The sequence below is a fragment of the Misgurnus anguillicaudatus genome, chromosome 25 (genome assembly GCF_027580225.2).
Source record: "Misgurnus anguillicaudatus chromosome 25, ASM2758022v2, whole genome shotgun sequence".
Taxonomy (NCBI): Eukaryota; Metazoa; Chordata; class Actinopteri; order Cypriniformes; family Cobitidae; genus Misgurnus; species Misgurnus anguillicaudatus.
This window is the reverse complement of record NC_073361.2, coordinates 29,153,490-29,173,917: the sequence shown is the minus strand read 5'-3', so window position 1 is coordinate 29,173,917 and position 20,428 is coordinate 29,153,490. Positions and strand designations below refer to the sequence as shown.

The window sequence follows — 20,428 nt, the reverse complement described above, 5'->3', positions numbered from 1 at the left end:
TTAACTTGAAACTTATCAGGACTCAAATTAACTTGCTTAGGGTGAACCCTAGTGATGGGCGATTTCGAAGCACGCTTCATGAGGCTTCAAAACATTTACGAATCTTTTGTTTTGAATCATTGGTTCGGAGCTTGTTCCAAACTGGCCAAAGTCACGTGATTTTAGCAAACGAGGCTTTATTACGTCATAACTTTTTCGAAACGTTTCGAAAATCTGACGATTCACCACTAGGGGGAGCGAACTCGGGTCAGTTTTATTGTAAAAGTTTATAAAACATTTATCCTTCTGACTAATAACACTACCATTTTGTCAACTTTTTGTTTATAGACAGATTTAATGACAAAAATTTGCATAATTAAATAGGGAGTTTGTTTGAATGATTTGTTTGCCATAAATAAAACTTAAAACACAGAATACACTTTTAATTATGTCTTAAATTAAATATTTTTAGAACAATTTTGCTATTATTTTGTAAAAAGTGTAAAATGTTTGAACAGATCTTGCTGCTTTTGCACTATTTTGACCAGCAGGTGTCGTCAGCGTGTATGGTGTTTTGAACGCTTCGAAAACTGAAAAAAAAATGTAAAAATCTTCAACTGTTCAATTGTGCACAATTTCAAGCTCATTTGCAATTTTTAGATTTCATATCTGAAATTGAGGAATACACGCGTTTTCTATGCATACATTTGTTTTATGAATCACATGTGCGCACTTTTGAGAAATGTTCGTACGATCAAATTTAGTCCAATAGTGAAGAAAAATGCTTTTATCTCCCAATACCGATTATAGGCCGATATATCGGTGCATCCCTACTTATTAGTATTATTGTTTTTGGTACCCATGTCATTTTGTATTACTAAAATGATTGGTTAAATGATCAAAGTAACTTTTTGGTAAATGACAACTAACTTCAATGCACAGTGTGAGGACACAATCATCAAACATATAGCCAGTCAGAGCAAAACCGAAAAGCCCAGCAGCACAAAAACCTTGTAAACACTTTGTCTGGTGCGAAATGCATTTCAGAAGTAACAAAGCATCACCAATTGGCTTTATATATATTTAATGAAAAGATGGTTCAGAAACAAAGCATTCAATTACAAACAATCAATGATACTGCTGAAAAAAGACTCCTGTACATTAACAGCGACCTCCTATAAGAAAACATGCTGATGTTAATGAAATCTGGAGGAATGTTCCAGCAGTCCCTCATTCACGAACCCAGCAAGCTTTACGTGGAGATCCAGTCCTGTTTTGAAGACCGTACAAGTGCATTTTTGGGGCGATAAGCAATGTGAAACACTGATAAAGACTTTTCAGGTCCAGGTATTTTTTATCGTATTGCTTGTTTTTACTCCCTAAATACTTTTCAACCGATTGTTTCCTTTTTTTTTGGTTTTGATCTCAAAATATGTTATTAAGGCATATACTGTATATTTATATTAGGGTGAAGTAAAAAAATCTCAGGCATGTGTCCCATCAAATTATCTTTAATCGTCACACTTGAATGTGTCAATAACAAACACATTTTCTTTCGCAAACTTTAATATAGACGAGCGGTTTTGAAAAATGTTTTAAGACTTGTGCTGGTGTTTAACAATATTCAGTATGATAAAATACATTTTCGTAGCTTCAGTTTTTAACATTCGCTAAATTAGAGTTACCGAAAATAAGTATAAAGAATATTATTTATAAAGTGAATATACTGTAAATCTAATCATAGATTCCTATGACAAATATTTTTGGGTATTGTTGAACTTATAGATTCATAACAAATATTGAGGAACATGTTGCTGGCTATGCTAAGTTAGCTAAAGACCCCATCGAATCAAAAGTTCGGCTGTTAGCTCACACACCACTAAAAGATCACAAAGTCAATTCAATCATTGAAATTAAGCCACACATTTTTTTTTTGTGCTGACAATATATTGCAAACAAGTTGTTACGACAGTGTGAAATCACCTACAAACCGACACAAACAGTGATGTGTCTCATGTAATGATCACAATCAGACGAAGTCTTCAGGTGGACAAAAAAATCATCCAATAAGAGACAGCTCAATATCAGTAAAGTACAAATGTGACTAGAATGTAAAAAAAATACACACAGGATCTAGATGAAACGTCACTAAAACTGCGTAGAGACAGAGAGAGATATCGAAAGCATTAGCACTATAAACAGCGACTCAAAAAAAGGCAGAAATCAATCCAAAAAATAGTTTTTCGTTTTCTCTACAAAGCAAAAAACGATCATTACTGGTTTAATCAAATATTGGGTCTTACAATACAAGCCTGTGAAAAACATCTCATCACATTTGCAATTTTATCTGAATACAAACAAGGTGAGCTTGAAGCAACTAAAGTTCTTCTCAAGACGTCGTACTCATCAAAAAAACCCTTTTGAAAAGTGAGCGTTTTAAAGATAAGGTTAACACAAGCAAGCACAATGTCTTCTCAAAAAGATTTCACCCCACGTACTGTAAATGTTTAAATTATGCTACATTATCAAAAAAGAAAACAAATCGATGAAATTCAGGGTCAGAAGCAGTCTGAGAAACCAACCACCACCGTTAGATTAATTGGCAGACAGAAAGTGCAGCACGCGTTGGTCTATTTCTCACGATAGAAGAGCAGGTACGCCTTCAGTGACTCTGGTAGGGGCAGGCTCAAGATTTTGTCTCTCAGATGGTTGACCTGCGGTTCCTCGGGTTTCACGGGCTCAATGTCTTTCTCCAGCTCTTCGTCTTTGCTCTCCTCCTCGATGCATTCGTCGTCCTCGCTGTCCATGGGCCGAGGGATCAGCTGGTTGCCGACGAAGACGTAGGTGTTGATTCGGCGACTGCGGCGAAAGCGTCTGCGCTTGCGCTTTTGTGGTCTTTGCGTGGTGCTGCGGCCGGCGTTGTCGTCGGTGATCAGGCTGCGGAGGGTTCGGCGAATGTAGATCCGCGTCAGGTCCTGAAGACTCCTTACTGCTAGAGGTGCTGAAAAACACACAATTGTTGATTTTATCATAAAATTTCGTTTCAATTCAACGGTTAGGACGGTTAATGAATGGAACAGAATTCGTGGAATAGAAGCTGGCGTGTTGCTACAGTACATGGATAAATAAATCAATCACTTCCTTGTACTTGGAAAACCTGGTGGTGGCTGATTGGACGGAAGAGTGTGAGCTCATGAAGGGGGCGGGGACTCACGTAGCACCACAGCTTCAGGCTTGTTGCCGTCTGTCCTGTTTCGCTGAACAAGAGGAGCGAATGACACCGCCAAGATGTTCTTACTCTCCCAGGAGCTCTGACCGGTTCTTGTTATCTGAGTCAGCTGTAACAACACATAAACACAGAATAAGAGCCGATAATAAATGGGTCAAAGATTTGAAGCAAAAGGCATACCGCATACATACACACAAACAGACAGATATAAACTGACAGATATAGATAAACAAATATAGCTAGACAGGAATATGGATACACAGAGACATAGATATGTGTATATATACAAATAGAGAGAGAGAGAGAGTCAGGTAGATAAACGGACACAGATATGAAGATGTACAGACGAAAGACAAACACACAGACCAACATAAACAGATAGACAGATATAGACAGACAGGCATCAATATATAGATAGATAGGCAGAAAGATAAATGTAGATAGACAGATATAAACAGACAAAGAGACGTAGATACAGACAAATATAGACAGAGAGACAGATGCAGACCGATATGTAAATATACATGTAGATACCCTACTGAAAAATCCAGCTAAAACCAGCATAAGCTGGTAGCTGGTTTTAGCTGGTTTACGCTGGTCCTCCCAGCCTGACAAAGCTGGTCATGCTGGTGGGCCAGCTGGTATTCCAGCATGACCATTTAAGTCCAGCTAGACCAGCTTAAAATGTGACCAAAACACACCTAGACCAGCTTGCTACACCAGCAAAACCAGCTTCCTACACCAGCAAAATCAGCTAAAACCAAGCTGGGGACCAGCTAAAACCAGCTCACCAGCTTATGCTGGTTTTAGCTGGATTTTTCAGTAGGGTAGATAGACAGACAGACATTAATGTATAGATATACTGGTAGACAGACACACAGACAAATATATTGACAGATATAGAAAGAAAGACAGACAGGTATGTAAATATAAACTGCAAAAAAATGATTTTCAAGAAAAAAAATTCTTAGTATTTTTGTCCCGTTTTCAGGAAAAATATTTAAAAAATTCTTAAATTAAGATGCCTTTTCTTGATGAGCAAAACAACCCAAGAAAATAAGACTAGTTTTTAGACCAAAAATTTCAAATTTAAGTGATTTTGTGCATAAAACAAGCAAAAATCTGCCAATGGGGTAAGCAAATTTTTCTTGAATTCAGTGTTTAAGAAAAACATTTTTTTTTGCTTACCCCACTGGCATATTTGTTTGCTTGTTTTATGCACAAAATCACTTAAATTTGATATTTTTGGTCTGAAAACTGGACTTATTATCGTTTTGCTCATCAAGAAAAAGCATCTCAATTTAAGAATTTTTTAGATACTTTTACTGAAAACAAGACAATTTTTTTTCTTCTTGAAAATCATTTTTAGCAGTGCAGATAGATAGAAAGATAGATAGATAGTCAACAGGTTCATTAAGCTCAACAAGAAGACACTAAAGGCCTCCTATGCACATCGACTCCCTCAGATTTAATGATCATGCAAATCAAAATTGCAAGCAAAACCAGCGAGTGAAATGGCCATAAACGCCCAGTTAATTCACCTTACGAGCCCTAGTTTTATTTGTGCTGACACACTAGCTATAAAACAGTACAGTAAGTTTGGGCAGGACGTATCCAAGACCTCATTTTAGTTACACGGCAGCAATATAACATGATTTACTATTTGCATTACACAGGAGAATACAATTCTCAGTACTCTGGTGTACAAAAACATATATAAATGATTACTCCAGTTTTATTAAAACATTTCTGATAATTTACTTAACCGCATGTCATCCAGAAGAAATGTTTTTTGAGGAAAACATTCTAGGATTTTTCTCCATATAGTGGACCTCAATGGTTTGCAATTTAAAAACAATTATCATTTTCGGCAATAAAATAAAAAATAAGTAGAGGACAACCGGGGCGAAAATAACGCGGAATGAAAGTAACAAAGCAATTTTCTCTGAGCCCAGACTACATTTGCATTTCAAACTATGACAGCATCTTTAGCACGCAACCCTTGACAGAGCTGACAAATATCACTTTATTTCCTTACCGCTTTGTGCGTGTAGGTCCAGAAAGCTGTTTTCAACAATGATAAGTAAATTCCTAAAGCTGTCATTTTATTTTTATAACGCGTTGTGTTTCTCGTTTCATGTGTTAAAGCAGTGATTCTCAAACTGGGGGCCAAGAGATGGTGCCAGGGGGGCCCCAGTTTTATGACATTTAATAAAATAAATTAATTTATCTTGAATTCTGTGCAATTAAACCTGAAAAAATAAGGCTACTAACCATCATCCAATATGTTTTGTTTAATTAAAAGTTGAGTTTTAGAACAGTTTTTTTGTCATAAATTTTCTTTAGGGGGCCGCAAAGGAATGCGCCGTACACAAGGGGGGCCGCATGCAGAAAAAGTTTGAGGACCACTGTGTTAAAGTACTGATCAATCTACAGGTTATTTAGTGCTCTAACACATCATGAAGTTTGACTTCTCGAGTTTTTCAAAATAAAAGTAAATCGTGTTTAAATGTCAGGAGGAGTTCCTGTCGGGACGAATGTAACACTTGTTACTTTTGTCCCGCTGCTAATACTATTGCATTATGTTAAAAACTAGATTATTCTAATTTAATTTAATTTTATAGTGTTCAAACTGTTAAAAGAAGTTTTATTTTCAACAATTCGAGTTTGTACTGACAGGTAGCTTTTAAAACATCTGATAAAACTGAAATTTAAAATGAAAATGTAATTTCATTATTTTTTGCAAAGATAAATTAGAAAATATGTTTGCAGTTACATATGAACAAGGTCATAGTCATGTATATTTAATAAAAACAAGTAGGGATGCACGATATATCGGCACGACATATTGTTATCGGCCGATAACTGCTTATTTTTAATATTATCGGTCTGATAGCAAAATTAGGCCGATAAATGAAAGCCGATAAATGATGAATTATTTTGGTTTGTTGAACCACTTCACTTGCTCATTGCTGGCCATTTGACGTTTTGATTGGTGCTTTCTGTGACATAGCACGGAGATGACACGTGTTGCGGGCTTAAGAAGAGTATGCTAGTCTAGCGCAAAGACAAGATGTCCGCGGTCTGGGAGTTTTTCATTGTGAAATTAATATGAATATTTATCGGCCTATATATATATATATGTATATATATATATATATATATATATATATATGTATATATATGTATATATATGTATATATCGGTTATCGGCCCCTAAATATAAAGAGTTATCGGTATCGGCCAAAATTTCCATATCGGTGCATCCCTAAAAACAAGTGTTTATCTTGTTCTGTTCTGTTACTTTTGATCCACCTGTGTGTTAGTTTCGTCCCTGCAGGTGGGGTCAAAAGTAACAATGCGCTACTTATGTTCAAAGTGAAATTATACTAAAGTCATTTTACATTTGTTCAAAATTTCCCCTGGTATTGATAGACCACACTTGTGAGTTATTGACCACAGCAAAAATATATTTCTGTGTAAAACATCTTTTAAAATTAAGTTTTTCTGAAAAATTTTACTTTCGCCCCTGCTTTTTAACCATAACTTCTCATCTTGCACGAGCCTTTTGATGCGCCAGTGTGACCTTACGTATTACATAATTACATCGAAAGGTCATGCACGACGTATGCGAACTACCGCTCCAGTGTTTACAAATGTGGAGAAAGAGGTCCGTTCGACGTTATTGTATGTGGAATGATATTAATTAATGTCTTTGTGACAAGTGTGCACTTCACATGCGCATAACACGGCTAGTGCAAGACGAGAAGTTGTGGTTTAAAAAGCCCTTTGAAACAGCAATTTTAAACTGCATTGAAACTGTAAACTGTTAAGGGCCATCAAAGTCTACTATATGGAGAAAAATCCTCGAATGTTTTCCTCAAAAAACGCAAATTATTTTCGACTGAACAAAGAAAGACATAAACATCTTGTATGACATGGGGGTGAGTAAATTATCTAAAAAAAAAATATGAAAAGTGGAGTTATCCTTTAAGTGTCCATTCATATACTCTCTGGGGTGACGGGATGTATCGTACTGTTGTTTACCTGGTCTTCTATTGGCATGACCAAAATTCCTCCAACTTTCAGAAGAATCTTCATGTAGTTCTCATGGTCCTTCTGAACTCCAGCACCGCAGTAGATGCGATCATACTGGTGACTGTCGGATGAAATCTCCAGGCAGTTCCCAACGACAAAGTGAGGTTCGCAGAACTCGAACCTGAAACAGATTTTTAGATATAATTAAGTTATAATTAATTTTTGAAACGGGCTCAAATCCTGGGTTTATTAAAGCGTGCTCTAAAGGGGTATTCCGTACAAAAATGTGTTCAAGATTACATGGGCGGGGCTAAAAAGTTGATGATGCACTGGAGCCACCGAGCATGGCCCCGCCCCTAACACAATCACAAGCATCCATTCAGGCTGTAGTGGTATTTAAAAGTTTGAAAGCTTTCCTGTGAGTGGGCGTGGTTTCGGTGCTAACAGTGGACACGCCCCCAGAGTTTGAGAACAGAGAATCTGGTTGTTTTTCCAAGATTCTGATAACTTATTTTATTTGGCGTTTTAATCATTTAAATTTGTTTGGGTGGTTAATATCACATTTAATATCCAACTTTAAAGGTGACATATCATGTAAATCTGGCTTTTTCCATGTTTAAGTGCTATATTTGGGTCCCCAGTGCTTCAATCAACCTAGAAAATGTGAAAAAGATCAACCCAGCAACCCAGCTCTGTCAAACCATTCCTCGCAAGCATGTGAAAAAATAGGTAATTGAAATTTTGCTCCCCTTGTGATGTCAGAAGGGGATGACACCGCCCCTTAATCTGAACTATCCAACCACAACACTGTCAATTAGTGCAGATATCAACTCATTTGCATTTAAAAAGAACATACCCAAAAATGGCACCTTTTTGCTCACACCTACAAAAAGTGGCAATTTTAACATGTTAGCGGTCCTCATGCATGAGGTTTGCATAAGAGGGAGGAAACAATCACAATTGAGGCTCATGATATTTCATTACCATGTACAGAGCTCTTATTATTCATCTATGCCTAGGTAGATACAGTTTTATATTATATGGCTCCTTTAAAATACATCAGTGAAATAGTTTAGTCTGAAGATGCACACTAGTGATGATTATAATTTCATTTATAAAACATTTCGATGACTCTATGTTCTACAATAGACTCCAGTATTCATCTTTGTTCCCATCTTACAGAGAAGAGATGCCAAGACGGTTTTATTGTGATGTTAATCTGATATTGGACTTCATTATTACCATCAGCTCATACCTGAAACCGCTACTGGGAGCTTTTATTTGCTCGTGGCCACAAAGAAACAGTTTTTATTGAGTAGTCTCAGGAGATATCGATATGTAATAAATTCATCCGTACAAGATCACTCCCACAGCTCGACGGCATTGATCAAGCAACCTTTCAGCACAAGGCTTTCCGTTATGAAACAAGGGAGCTGTTATGAAAGCTTTCAATTGAAGTGTCAATGCCGTCTAATGCTTCTTTTCAGCCGTTTCGACATTCCAGCTCTACTGACCTCAATAACACTGTAAACTGGTGAAAAGCTCCTTGTCTTGACGCAGGAGGGCAAACAGGTGTTTTCAAATCACAAATGACAGGGAGGAAAATTTTGGGTCGGCTAGTGCATGATTTGTTTTACATAAATGGCTGAAATCTACAGTACATAATAAATATATTAAGATTTTAAACAACATCAGAATCAATTATTTTAAAGGTAGTTTAGTTTTTACAATTTTACTGCCAATGGTACAAAATGGTCAAAAAAGCTGTCACTGGGGCAATACCCTTTTAAAAGGTCCTAATATATCATTTAGGCACAGATATGAAGAGTTTGGTTCCAAAACACGATAAACGGCATAAAAAAAACAAGTTACCCCCAAAATCAGTATTGTATCAGGTCAGTATTAAAAAGTAAATTCTTAATTTTACGCAAAATCCGATATCCGCAGTGTTACTCTGTCATCTTTTCTCTCTTTTATTACAAAACACGATAAACGACAGTCCTCCATCTCTGCAGAATGCAATAAATCCGGATAACCAATCACAGCGCACCATTCCATGCATTGTAAACAACAATGGCGGCGCGTTAAATACACACCGAATCCTAGTTTTCCTCATCTATTTTGTACTTTGTGGTCAACAAACAAACAAAAAAGAATACTTTTGATGGCATTGATAAACATGTGGTGGTTTTCTGTGGCGTTGAAGAAACGTAAGCCATCAAAATCGAATAATTTATGTGAGAGGCACTCAGGCGAAGGAAAATGCCGGATGTTGTTTGTTCTCCCGACAGCATCAAGCTTATGTCATGCCAACACATTGACCCCAGAGGATCTTATAAAAACTTTCAATTATTTTACTCAAAGTCAACGAAAATTGAGCAGGAACAAAACATTTTACAGCTGATCTTTGTCAAAAAAGTTCAGCGACGACGTCCCAACGATAACAGCAGCAATGACAGTGTTCTTAATATGACAAAAGTGTTTTGATTAATGCCATTAATGTTTATTTTTTAAATCAGTGTATACCACTAGTCAACTAAATGAATATAACATGGCAAAGATGAATGCACATTTATACATTGATTCATTAAATTTATAGAAAACACGTTTTTACCAAATTAGTCAAAATGGATTTATTGCATTTGGAACCAAACTCTTCATATGTACACACTAAAAATACTGGGTTATTTTTAACCCAGCGTTGGGTCAAAAAGGGACAAACCCAGTCGTTAGGTTAAATTAACCACGAAAATGTTTATATTTGACCCAACAATGGGTTAAAACAATATTTTAGGTTGAAACAACTTTGCATATTGTTAAATTATAACCCAACGGCTTGGGTTTGTCCATTTATAACCTGTATATAGTGTATACATTTGCTGCCAATATGTACCTCTGAGGTACATAATATGTACTCTTTAGGTACAAAGGTGTACTTTTTGAAAGATAACTTTTTTTCTGCATTTACTAATAGATGCTTAAAATCAAAAGTTGTAATTGTTAAAATTAGTTAATGCACAATAAACTAACATGAACAATTGTATAGACATCATAAATGCTGATGAACTACATTGTTAGTTGATGTTGACTATGCATTTACTAATGCAACCAAGTCTGAAGGGGTTAAAAAATGCACAAGTAAAACCTACCTGTCGAAGCTATCACTGTTTTTAATAAACTCTTCAAGTCTTTCTCTGGCATATTCTACAACGTCCTTGTGTAGCTCGACACCGTGATTTACTCCAAATGGACCTGCAAAGAGAAAAATGAATGAAATTACCATCACCTTTTATTTTTATTGATCAGATCCACATCTCGATGCGCTACAACATTTCCTAGATTCTAAAAGACCTTTACACTTTCTAATAAACCATTTGAAATAATCACTCACTTCCAAAAGTCCCTTTAAAGGGCTCCTATTATGCAAAATCCACTTTTACAAGGTGTTTGGACATAAATGTGTGTTGGCAGTGTGTGAACACAACCATCCAACAATGATAAAAAAACACCCATATCCTTGATCTGCGGCACGTTTTCTTAAAAATCGCGATGGAATATGCGGGATATTTATGCAATTTTAATGCAATGAAATTGCGGGACCTTGCAAAAACTGCGGGAACTTTTGCAGCTTTTGAATGATGTCCACGTCACTTCATAACATTCCCATGGCAACAGGGGACATGGCTGCGCTTGTGTGAAGTAAATGCAACATTTTTCAACTTTATGCTACGATATTTTGAATTGTGCTACGAAAATGCGGGGATTATGAAATCATGCAAGCCCCGCATATTTTCCACACAGAAATCTTACATTTTTGCTGCGAAAGTGCGGCGTATTTGAAAAAATGCGCCCCCCGCATAAATATGCGGACCTTGGGTGATTATGCATTGAATCATGCAATCGCATAATCACGTTTTTCTGGAGAGACTGTCTGTTTTAACAAAGCACTCACTGTCTCTTTTGGTAAGTAGCTCATTTGCATTTAAAGATACAGACACGCCTGTTTTTGCTCCCACCCAAATAGGGGCATTTTGGACATGATAAAATAAATGATTTGTGGGGTATTTTGAGCTGAAACTTCACAGAAACATATTGGGCACACCTGGGTATTACATCTAAAAATGGGCATAATAGGTGCACTTTAAAAGTACATTAGTTGAATTGCTTGTCGTATGTTTATAGCTATTTATAGCTGTTCATAACTCCTTACCTATGATCAAGCCCACCATGGTGCTCAAGTATCCTGTTCCACTGCCAAGATTAAGAAAAGACAAACCCTGCTGGAGCTTCAAGGCCTCCATCACCTCCGAGTAGATACAAGGTGCCGAGAGATGTATGTTCCCGTGCTTCCACGCCAGATCTTTATAGGCATTTTCTCTGTAGCCCTCCAGGTAATAATCTCCACGGTCGATGGCCCTAAAGGCCTGTTCGACACGTTCTGTGCGGATATATTGGGCTTCTTTCAGGTTATCTATCAAATCGTCATTGTCCTCGCCGGCGCTGACGGCTCCCCCCATGTTCCCCTCACAGACAGAAAAAAGAAAAAGGAACGAAAATAAATGTAGAGGAGGTGAGAGATGAAAAACTTGACCGGTCTTCACATCCAGAGGAAAAGTGCCTGAGTGGCTCTCCGCAGGGATGCCCGGTTGGGGTGTTTGTGTCTAACGCGAATCACTTCAGACCATTGTCAAGTACAGCAGGATCTGAAAATTGAAAAACATAGGGTGATAGTTAGAGCTTGCTCTCCAATATTTCTGTTAACTCGTTTGCCCAGAATACTCCCGTAAAACAGAACCGGTGTTGTGTGAGACTTATAATGTCACCTGATACCTGCTGACTTTGATTCTTCGGGTGGGTTTAGTAGTTGACATGAAACTGGCCTATTGACTTATTTGAATCACCAAACATTACTGTTGTATTACAAAGCTGCTTTAAAGCTATTTGTATTGTATAAAGTTCAACATACTGTAAATAAATACGACTTGACCAGACTATTCATTGAGAGACCACATTGAATATTTGTATTTCAAGTTAATTCACATTACATTTATGCATTTGGCAGATGCTTTAAAACCGGAAGTATAGTTAGACTCAAACGCGCACATAGGCATTAGACGTGTGCAGTACCTCTCTCCTGGCCTACAGGAGTTCGAAAGGAGCAGTTAAGTAGGTTTGAAAGGGTGACGCCATGAGTTAAACGCCAAGCGTCCAGCCTGATCCAACAAGAATTTTACGAGTTGGCAAATTCGTATGAAAAACATACGATTATCATAAATAAACAGTAGGGGTGCTCTGATCAATTCCGATATCCACTAAAAATACGTGGCCGATCACTATTCTGAATCGGACAGCCAATATTATTCATAGCTATTTCATGTACTATGGCTTTTGATCAGTAAGTCCTTATCAATCTGAAATTGCTGTTAGTTTGAATCGTGTATAACATGCATTTAAAAAAGCAACACTCGTCAAACATAATCATTATACATATTCTTTATAATCATGAAAATACCTGAAAAGGTTTGAAGAAACATAAACATGCTTAAGCCATTTCCTGGAGCTACGCATGTATTGTTCTGCGTTTGCAGCGCATATTGAGTTTCTGCACGAAAGCGCCCTCTGGCTTTTGGATGTAGCGGCATTTTACCGTAAATCATTGAGAAGCATAGCAAGCATTATCAGCCGATCGATCGGAGCATCCCTAATAAACAGTAACCCCACCCCTAACCCCAACGTCACAGAATCGAACCTACAAGCTTTGCGCTGCTAACACCACTGTGTTATAGAGCTAAGAGAATATTTGTGACACGGATGGTCTTTTGGAAATTGCTGTCATTCGTGCCTTCCCCTTTAATTGCACCAAACTGTGTACTGTTATATTAAAAAGCAGCTATTACCTGAAACTCGTTGATCAGGAGGTAACAGATTGGTAAGGTAAAGATACTAAAACATAAAATCATGTCTGCATTTGTGATCGTAGAAACGACAAACAATAAGCGCTACTCTGCACTGCACACAACTTATCTCGTCAATTAAGAGAAAACATTTCCCTGCCAATGACGCTTCTCTGACAAGTTTTATGGTAATCTGTAATTCCACTATTATACACTAGGAGGCACTCATACCCAATTTATCAAAAACTGAAGCATCAGCTAATTCTACAACATTGTAAACTCTGTGTATGTTTTGATCTTCGTTCTGAATTTGATCTCTAACAAAATTCCTTTACAAAAATGAAATTATCTCTTTTTGTCCAAAATTTGGTATTTTTGAAGAAACCTACCAATTATTTGAGAGGTTATAAAAAGAGAACAAATGAAGATAGGATTAAACTAGGGATGCACGATATATCGGCCGACATATCGTTATCGGCCGATAACTGCTTATTTTTAATATTATCGGTTATCGGTCTGATAGCAAAATTAAGCCGATAAATGAAAGCCGATAAATGATGGATTATTTTGGTTTGTCGAACCCCTTCAGTTGCTCATTGCTGGCCATGTGAAGTTTTGATTGGTGCTTTCTGTGACATAGCACGAAGATGACACGTGTTGCGGGCTTAAGAAGAGTATGCTAGTCTAACGCAAAGACAAGATGTCCGCGGTCTGCATCCCTAGATTAAACTTTTTTCCATTTTGTTTGTTTATTCGTTTAAAAGCAGAGGGTCTGTTCTTTCATTTTAAATATATTGTATGTTTATATATTATAAAAGTAAATTTTTCTGGAGACATTTTTTAAAAATCACAAAAAATGCTGCCGGGCAACTTTTTAAAAAAATGCTGCCGAGGAATGAGTTAATATGTACTAATACACATTTACACACCAGAGGACATGTAAAATCATGAATCGGATAATAGGAACACAGTGGAAGTTTTTGGTTTTTACAGAATCCCAATGCAGCTCTTTCTTTTTGTCAAGAACAAAAAAGCTACATGCAGGGTCACTAAATATAGCCCACATGACGTTCTTGACACAAAGCTAACGTATGACCTCAGAAAACTAAGAATATAACGCATGAGTCATATCGACTTGTACTCTAGTTTTACCTTTAAATGAACTACAACTAAGTCAAATTATAATTAAAAATGTATAAACACTTAACCGTTAAAGACCAGTCATATCTTAAAAGACAAAATTTCCCTTTTCAAAAGCCTATTTCAGTAAGGCACTTGAAAGTCTTTCCGCACTTATATAAAAATACACTTATCTATTTAAAAAGCCCTTAAACATAACAACATAATGCTTGCAAATGACATTCAGCCTGTAAGGCAGAAAAAATCTCAAAGTGTCCGCTCACAAGTAATTGAGTTCAACTGAATTGTAACCTCAAAGATTTTAAAATTAACCTAAACCAGATTTAAACTAACAAACGAGAGGCTTATTTACTGCGGTTCAGAGCGCAATGCCAATGTTTCTACACAATGATACACACACTGCCAATTACATACAAATGTTTTCACATCTCCCACTCCAATTAGCACTGACTTACTGACATAGATATGATAACGATGGACTTTATCATAACATGTGCACATAACACATTCATTTACAAATGTTCTGCTTGGCATGTGCGAGCGTTTATCGTATATTTTCTTTTCTTCTTCTTCTTTCTAGTTCTTTCCACTTTCGCTGCCCTTTGAGTCTCCTGCACTAAAAATACTGCAGGGAGGGAACTGGGTCAAACCTCCTACTCGCTTTTGTCCAAGACCTGATTGCGACCCTAGAGAGTTCCTGAACATCAGTACACAACTTGCACAAGAGAAGAGCAACTATTACATTTCTCTGAGCATTGTGCGTAACAACCAAATCATTTCTGACCGAACACCACGTCCAGATCAAGCATGAATTATGGGATGAAGGATGATGCATTCTCATGTTGCTGACTGGTTTTGTCATTGTGCAGGCCGAGCTACTGTTTGTGGTGTTATTGGGTTAATACTGAACCAGGAACAGTTTGTTATAAGGCTGAGCTGATCCGTCCTTAACATGTTTAAACTCGCTGGTTGCATAATTGCATCATTACCCCACACTACAAACCAACACTCGACCAGAACAAACCTGCACGGCATTCCTCCGCACCAACCCGCCAATTAATCAAGACATTTACAAGAGACCATGCATCAACATATAGTTGAATATAGGTTTCAGGTTTATTTTTAGACTTGAATGAATGAAATAAAAATAAACACACATTTCTTGTGGGGTGCTTTAGAAACAACACTGAGATATTAAACATGTGCTCCGGAATTGCTTAGTAGTGGTAGAGCATTGTGTTAGCAGCACAAAAAAGGTCACGGGTTCGAACCCAGGTAACACAAAAATGTATGCATTGTAATGCTCTGTAAGTCACTTTAGATACAAGCGTTTGGCAAATGCATAAATGTAAATATTTGAATATTTTATATAGTAGTGTAATTGGTCTCCAATTTTGCCTTCACTAGTTTAATTAAAACATTTGCACACACACTTTTAAAAGTGCAAACTTTACATGTAGTCTCTCAATAAATACGCATGCATAAATATTCATTTATTTTAACTATACAAAAATGTTAAGAATTTGATTTAAAATAGTTTCAGAATTACATGATGTCACTATGCAGGGCACTCCTAAAAATTACTACGGTGTATGATTTTTGCCCTGCGGTTTTGTGCATGTGCCATTATGTTAAATGGAACATTGTGTCCTTGGTTGACTCCTGGATTCATGCATCTTAAGCATGTGTTTGTTGAGTAAATGTCTGACCCAGTGACAAAACCAAAAGCCACACATTCTCAGTAGGTTCATCCCAGACTAGCAGCAGAGTTGAGCCTCATAAAACACTCACCACACCAGCAAATTATGACTTGGCCAGCAGTGAGCATTCAATATTATATCAATATTATTAATTTCATTCGTCAATAAAATTATACAACCTTCATTAAATGACATTTAAGCACATTTTATACCTCTATTCCTTTAACTTTGTATACTGTAGCACTTCTCTCACTGCTGTAAGTTGCACTTGGACATAAGTAGCATGGTTTCCATTATAGATTTGCACAAAACTTTTGCAATATTTCTAAATGTTAGTTAAAAAAAAATATTTCGGAATGATGCCGTTTCCATTAACCAATGTTATGCGTCTAAAACAGATTTTTTCCTCTTGTGATAAATCATTACAAAGGTTATGGTGACATGTTGGTAGAATTACGTATATCATACATATTACATATATAACGCATATAACGGATTTACTAGCCATTGTTTTTAATCAAAGCAGATCCAGGTGTGTCATTCAAGCATTAATGGCAAGAAAAGCCCCTTATACTGTGGGAGCAGCTAAGTATTAGATGTTAATGGGAGGTTATAGTGAATATATCTGAAATGTCGCATCTTTAAAGAGTGACCACATGAAAAAAATATAATGTTTTTTTTAATTGCCTAAAAAAACGTTATGCAAGTGTAAAAAAACTTTTTTTGTGATATGTGGGAGTTTTGGCTAAATTTACGTGTTTCCATTCAGCATATTTGCAATTTGCAATTTCAATTTGCGCAACTGGAAGGATAATAAAAGTGGAGCGGAACTTTAATAAAGTTTAGTTCGCGTGCGCACGTGAAACTATCGCATGCACACGTAAAACTCTAGCGTGCGCACGTGTAAGCGAAAGTTTCACATGCGCACGCGAAACTAAACTTTGAAAAAAATCTTTGCACATGAAGGTTTTGCGTGAGCACATGAAAGTTTCATGTGAGCACATGAAACTAAACTTTTGATTTTTTTTACTCCAATGTCTATATATATATATATATGAAGAGTTTCGTTGCAAAACGAGATAAATCCATTTTTTTACATTTTTGTCAAAACATGTTTATTATTATGTTATGATGTTATTATTTTGTTTTATGATGCTACTTAGCTGTATTTTTTAAGTTATGAAGGTTTAAATCAAAACAAACCAACTGCAGTTGCATTGAAATTAATTGGAATGCACAACCAAAAAACGGTGGTCATCTTGTTTTGCAACGAAACTCTTCATATATATATATATATTTATATATTTATTTATTTATATTTATTTTATAAAATGCTTATCATGGAAACACTAGGGCTGGGTATTGATTCAGATGTTCCAGATCGATTCGATTTCGATTCACAAGCTATCAAATCGATTCGATTCTTGGTCCGATTTTCGGTTCCAATTTTTGACTCGGTTTTTATACTTGATTCAATTCAATGAATATAGATTTTATAGAATATTATAATATATTAGAATATAGACTGAATGAATGAATGACAGGCTCGCCCCTCGCTCCTTTTTGCCCAGCCCTAGAAAACACAATGTCATAATGCAAATTATTAATGCAAATGTTAAGGGTCATTTTCTTTGTGCAAAATATGTTGTTATATTTTCTTTTGAAATAAAGAATGAACAAGACATGTCCTAGAAATGATTCATATGATTTACCAGCAAATAAATAAATTATAATCATCATAATAATAGAAATAATACAGCACTGTCGATCTGTGAATCATGTTCATCACTTTGACATAAAACATTAATATTTAAAGCAACACCATTCAACTACTTTATATAAAGCTCTAAAATGGTACTAATATTAACATAAAAAAATAAACATTTTATTCCTCTAACTGCGGTTTCTGTCGAAAAAATACTTTATTTGTTTACGTCAAAAACGTAAAACATCAACGCAATGTGGATGGTGACTGGCGCTGTGACGTGCAGCCTCTGACGTCGATCCATATAATTGTAGATCTGCGCAGCTCACGACGCAGTTGAGTTAAATGACTTATAAAACACTACAAATGTCCGCACTGCGTTATAAAACTCAGTTTAGCGAACCGTAAAAATGCCTTATAACGGTGCTTATTAGGTTTAGACATTATTTCTAAAGCATTAAAATGTGTTATTCCGGTGCAAAATCAAAGACGAGTAAAGAAAGCAGGAAATATTTTTTGGCAGATTCAGATCCGCCATAATCTCTCCGACAGGACGTGAATGCAGCATCTAATATTAAATTGATTTAATAACACCAACGACCAAGTCATATTCGTGCAATAAATCTTAGTCATATTTTCCATATTTGCACGCGTGTCGTGCATCTGGCCTTCAGAATAAACTGTGTCACAATCACAACATTGTTTTCAGATTAAAAAACGCCAAGTGTTTAAAAAAACAGAAGCATCACACATGTTGTGATTATATTGTTATATATTTTAAGTATTACTAGTAAACTTGGTGTATCTAGTAAAAACACTGTTGTGCAATTCAGACAAAATAAGCTGTACTTTGCTGGGAGGAAATAACAGTTATTTACTGTTCTTTATAAAAACCCATGCTGTTATGTGACATTTAAACGCTGCAAGACTGGGAAAACCAGTAAGACGGTGCCATTTAACAGCTTTGTTTTGGACATGCCTGTTCAAACCGTGTAACAAAGAAAACAAACATGTATGCATTGTTAGATACGTCAAGTTTTGCATACATTAAACCAAAACAGTTGATTTGCTTTTACATGTGTGCCACATGCACATCTTGCTCAGATCAGCGCAAAGCAACAAAACAAAAATGTCGGCATTATCTGTGCGGAATCAACACTGTTCACTGACCTTAACGATGCCATGAAACAATCTCGGGCTCAGTTTGCACGAGCCAGAGAATGAGGTGCACATCAGAGCTCGTGCTTTTCAACACAATGATGTTGGGATGTAAAGATTTTAGTGGCGTTAAAGATCCAGCGCTGTTTTTCTTCAAGAACAGCTGAGAGGATGTAAACACACGTCACATGGGTCCCAGAAATGAGGCTGCAGATATTGGGAGGCGAATGTTGCACTGCCGTCTATGACACTTCACGTTTATTCCTCAAGGGGGCGCTCGATGGCTCAGAAAGATGAGTTGCATTAAAATATCCCATATCGTTTTATTGGAGAACTTTGTACAATTCCGGCTGAGAAGAAACAATACACATTGAAATGGTCCCCATTTCAATTATTAATACTGTCAGCTGTTTACCATTTTGTAACCCATTACAAAATCCCTTTTTTAAAGTGTATTTTGGACCTTATTGTGCCCATGACACCCCACCAATAGAAACCTAGAGGCCATAGTTTCCAGTAAAACCAATGCAATTCTCCTTATAAACAATTAGAATAGGTGTTATATTTCTATTGTTTTTCCAGCATAAGTATATATTACGTATGTCACTCTTACAGATTACTAACTGAGAATACACACGTATTAAACTTTGTTAAACTCCTAAATTAACTATGTTTTTTTTTAATGTAGTAAAACCATGGTAAATTTTTGTAAGGGATGACAAACGATTGTGATTGGTCAGTCATACCAGCGCCAGAAAAGTAACGATGGTCACGTGACACCTCAGCTGCGGTCATACGGACGAAGTTTTTCATTAAACACTGAATACAAAATAAAATTGAATATTATTTAATCCAGTATTATATAGGCCCCGCCCATTTGGAGACTAGCAGTTAAAGCTAAATGCCATTCTACTTCGCTTGTTCTGTTTCATAGGCTGCAGACGGTGTTTATTTTCTCAACATTTTCTGACTTGTCCCGCCTCCTGCTTTCCGATTGGCTATTAGATTGTAGAATAATCAGCAACTGGACAGTTCAGAAGTCATTCATACTGACGTCGAAACCATAGCAAATAGCGATCAGGTGAAGGCGGGACTTGTCGCAATAGGGGCGGGACTAAACTCTCGTTCGTAAATAAGTTAGCTAAAACGTTGTGTTGTGCTTGGAAAACGCGATAATAAGGCGTTATCCTTTACTATTATATATATATATATTTATATATAACTTTAACACGTGCACGATTAGCACAAGATTTAGGAAATAAATCAAATTGTTGGTTACGGTAAAAATAATATTGAGCAGCTGGGGTCAGTGCGGACTGAATTAGCATTTATATTACACATTTGGCATTATTCAAAGCGCCTTAGCATGATGTATATAAAATATATATTTGCATTTTAATATGTTAGCATCACATTATATTTACATGTGCTCATAAACATCAATTTTGTCTCAAAGAGTGCATGCTTACATCTCAAATACCCACTATGTGCCTAAAGAGTTGCACACTAAATTTACCTGATGTCAGAAATAAATATAACAATGATTTAGAAATCTGTTCATAATGTTTGGCATTTGAAAGTGACC

At 36.4% G+C, this 20,428-nt stretch overlaps 1 protein-coding gene across 1 annotated transcript; it reads right to left on the bottom strand.

Moving 5' to 3' along the window:
• Window positions 1–1,046: 1,046 nt before the first annotated feature.
• Window positions 1,047–19,051, bottom strand: pcmtd1 (protein-L-isoaspartate (D-aspartate) O-methyltransferase domain containing 1). The gene is made up of 6 exons (XM_055182302.2): window positions 18,856–19,051; window positions 11,457–11,949; window positions 10,396–10,498; window positions 7,256–7,427; window positions 3,194–3,317; window positions 1,047–2,980 (listed from the first exon to the last, which is right to left on the bottom strand). Exons 2-6 carry the CDS (start codon window positions 11,761–11,763, stop codon window positions 2,610–2,612), a joined length of 1,077 nt encoding a protein of 358 aa, XP_055038277.1. The 5' UTR covers window positions 11,764–11,949; window positions 18,856–19,051; the 3' UTR covers window positions 1,047–2,609.
• Window positions 19,052–20,428: the final 1,377 nt, after the last annotated feature.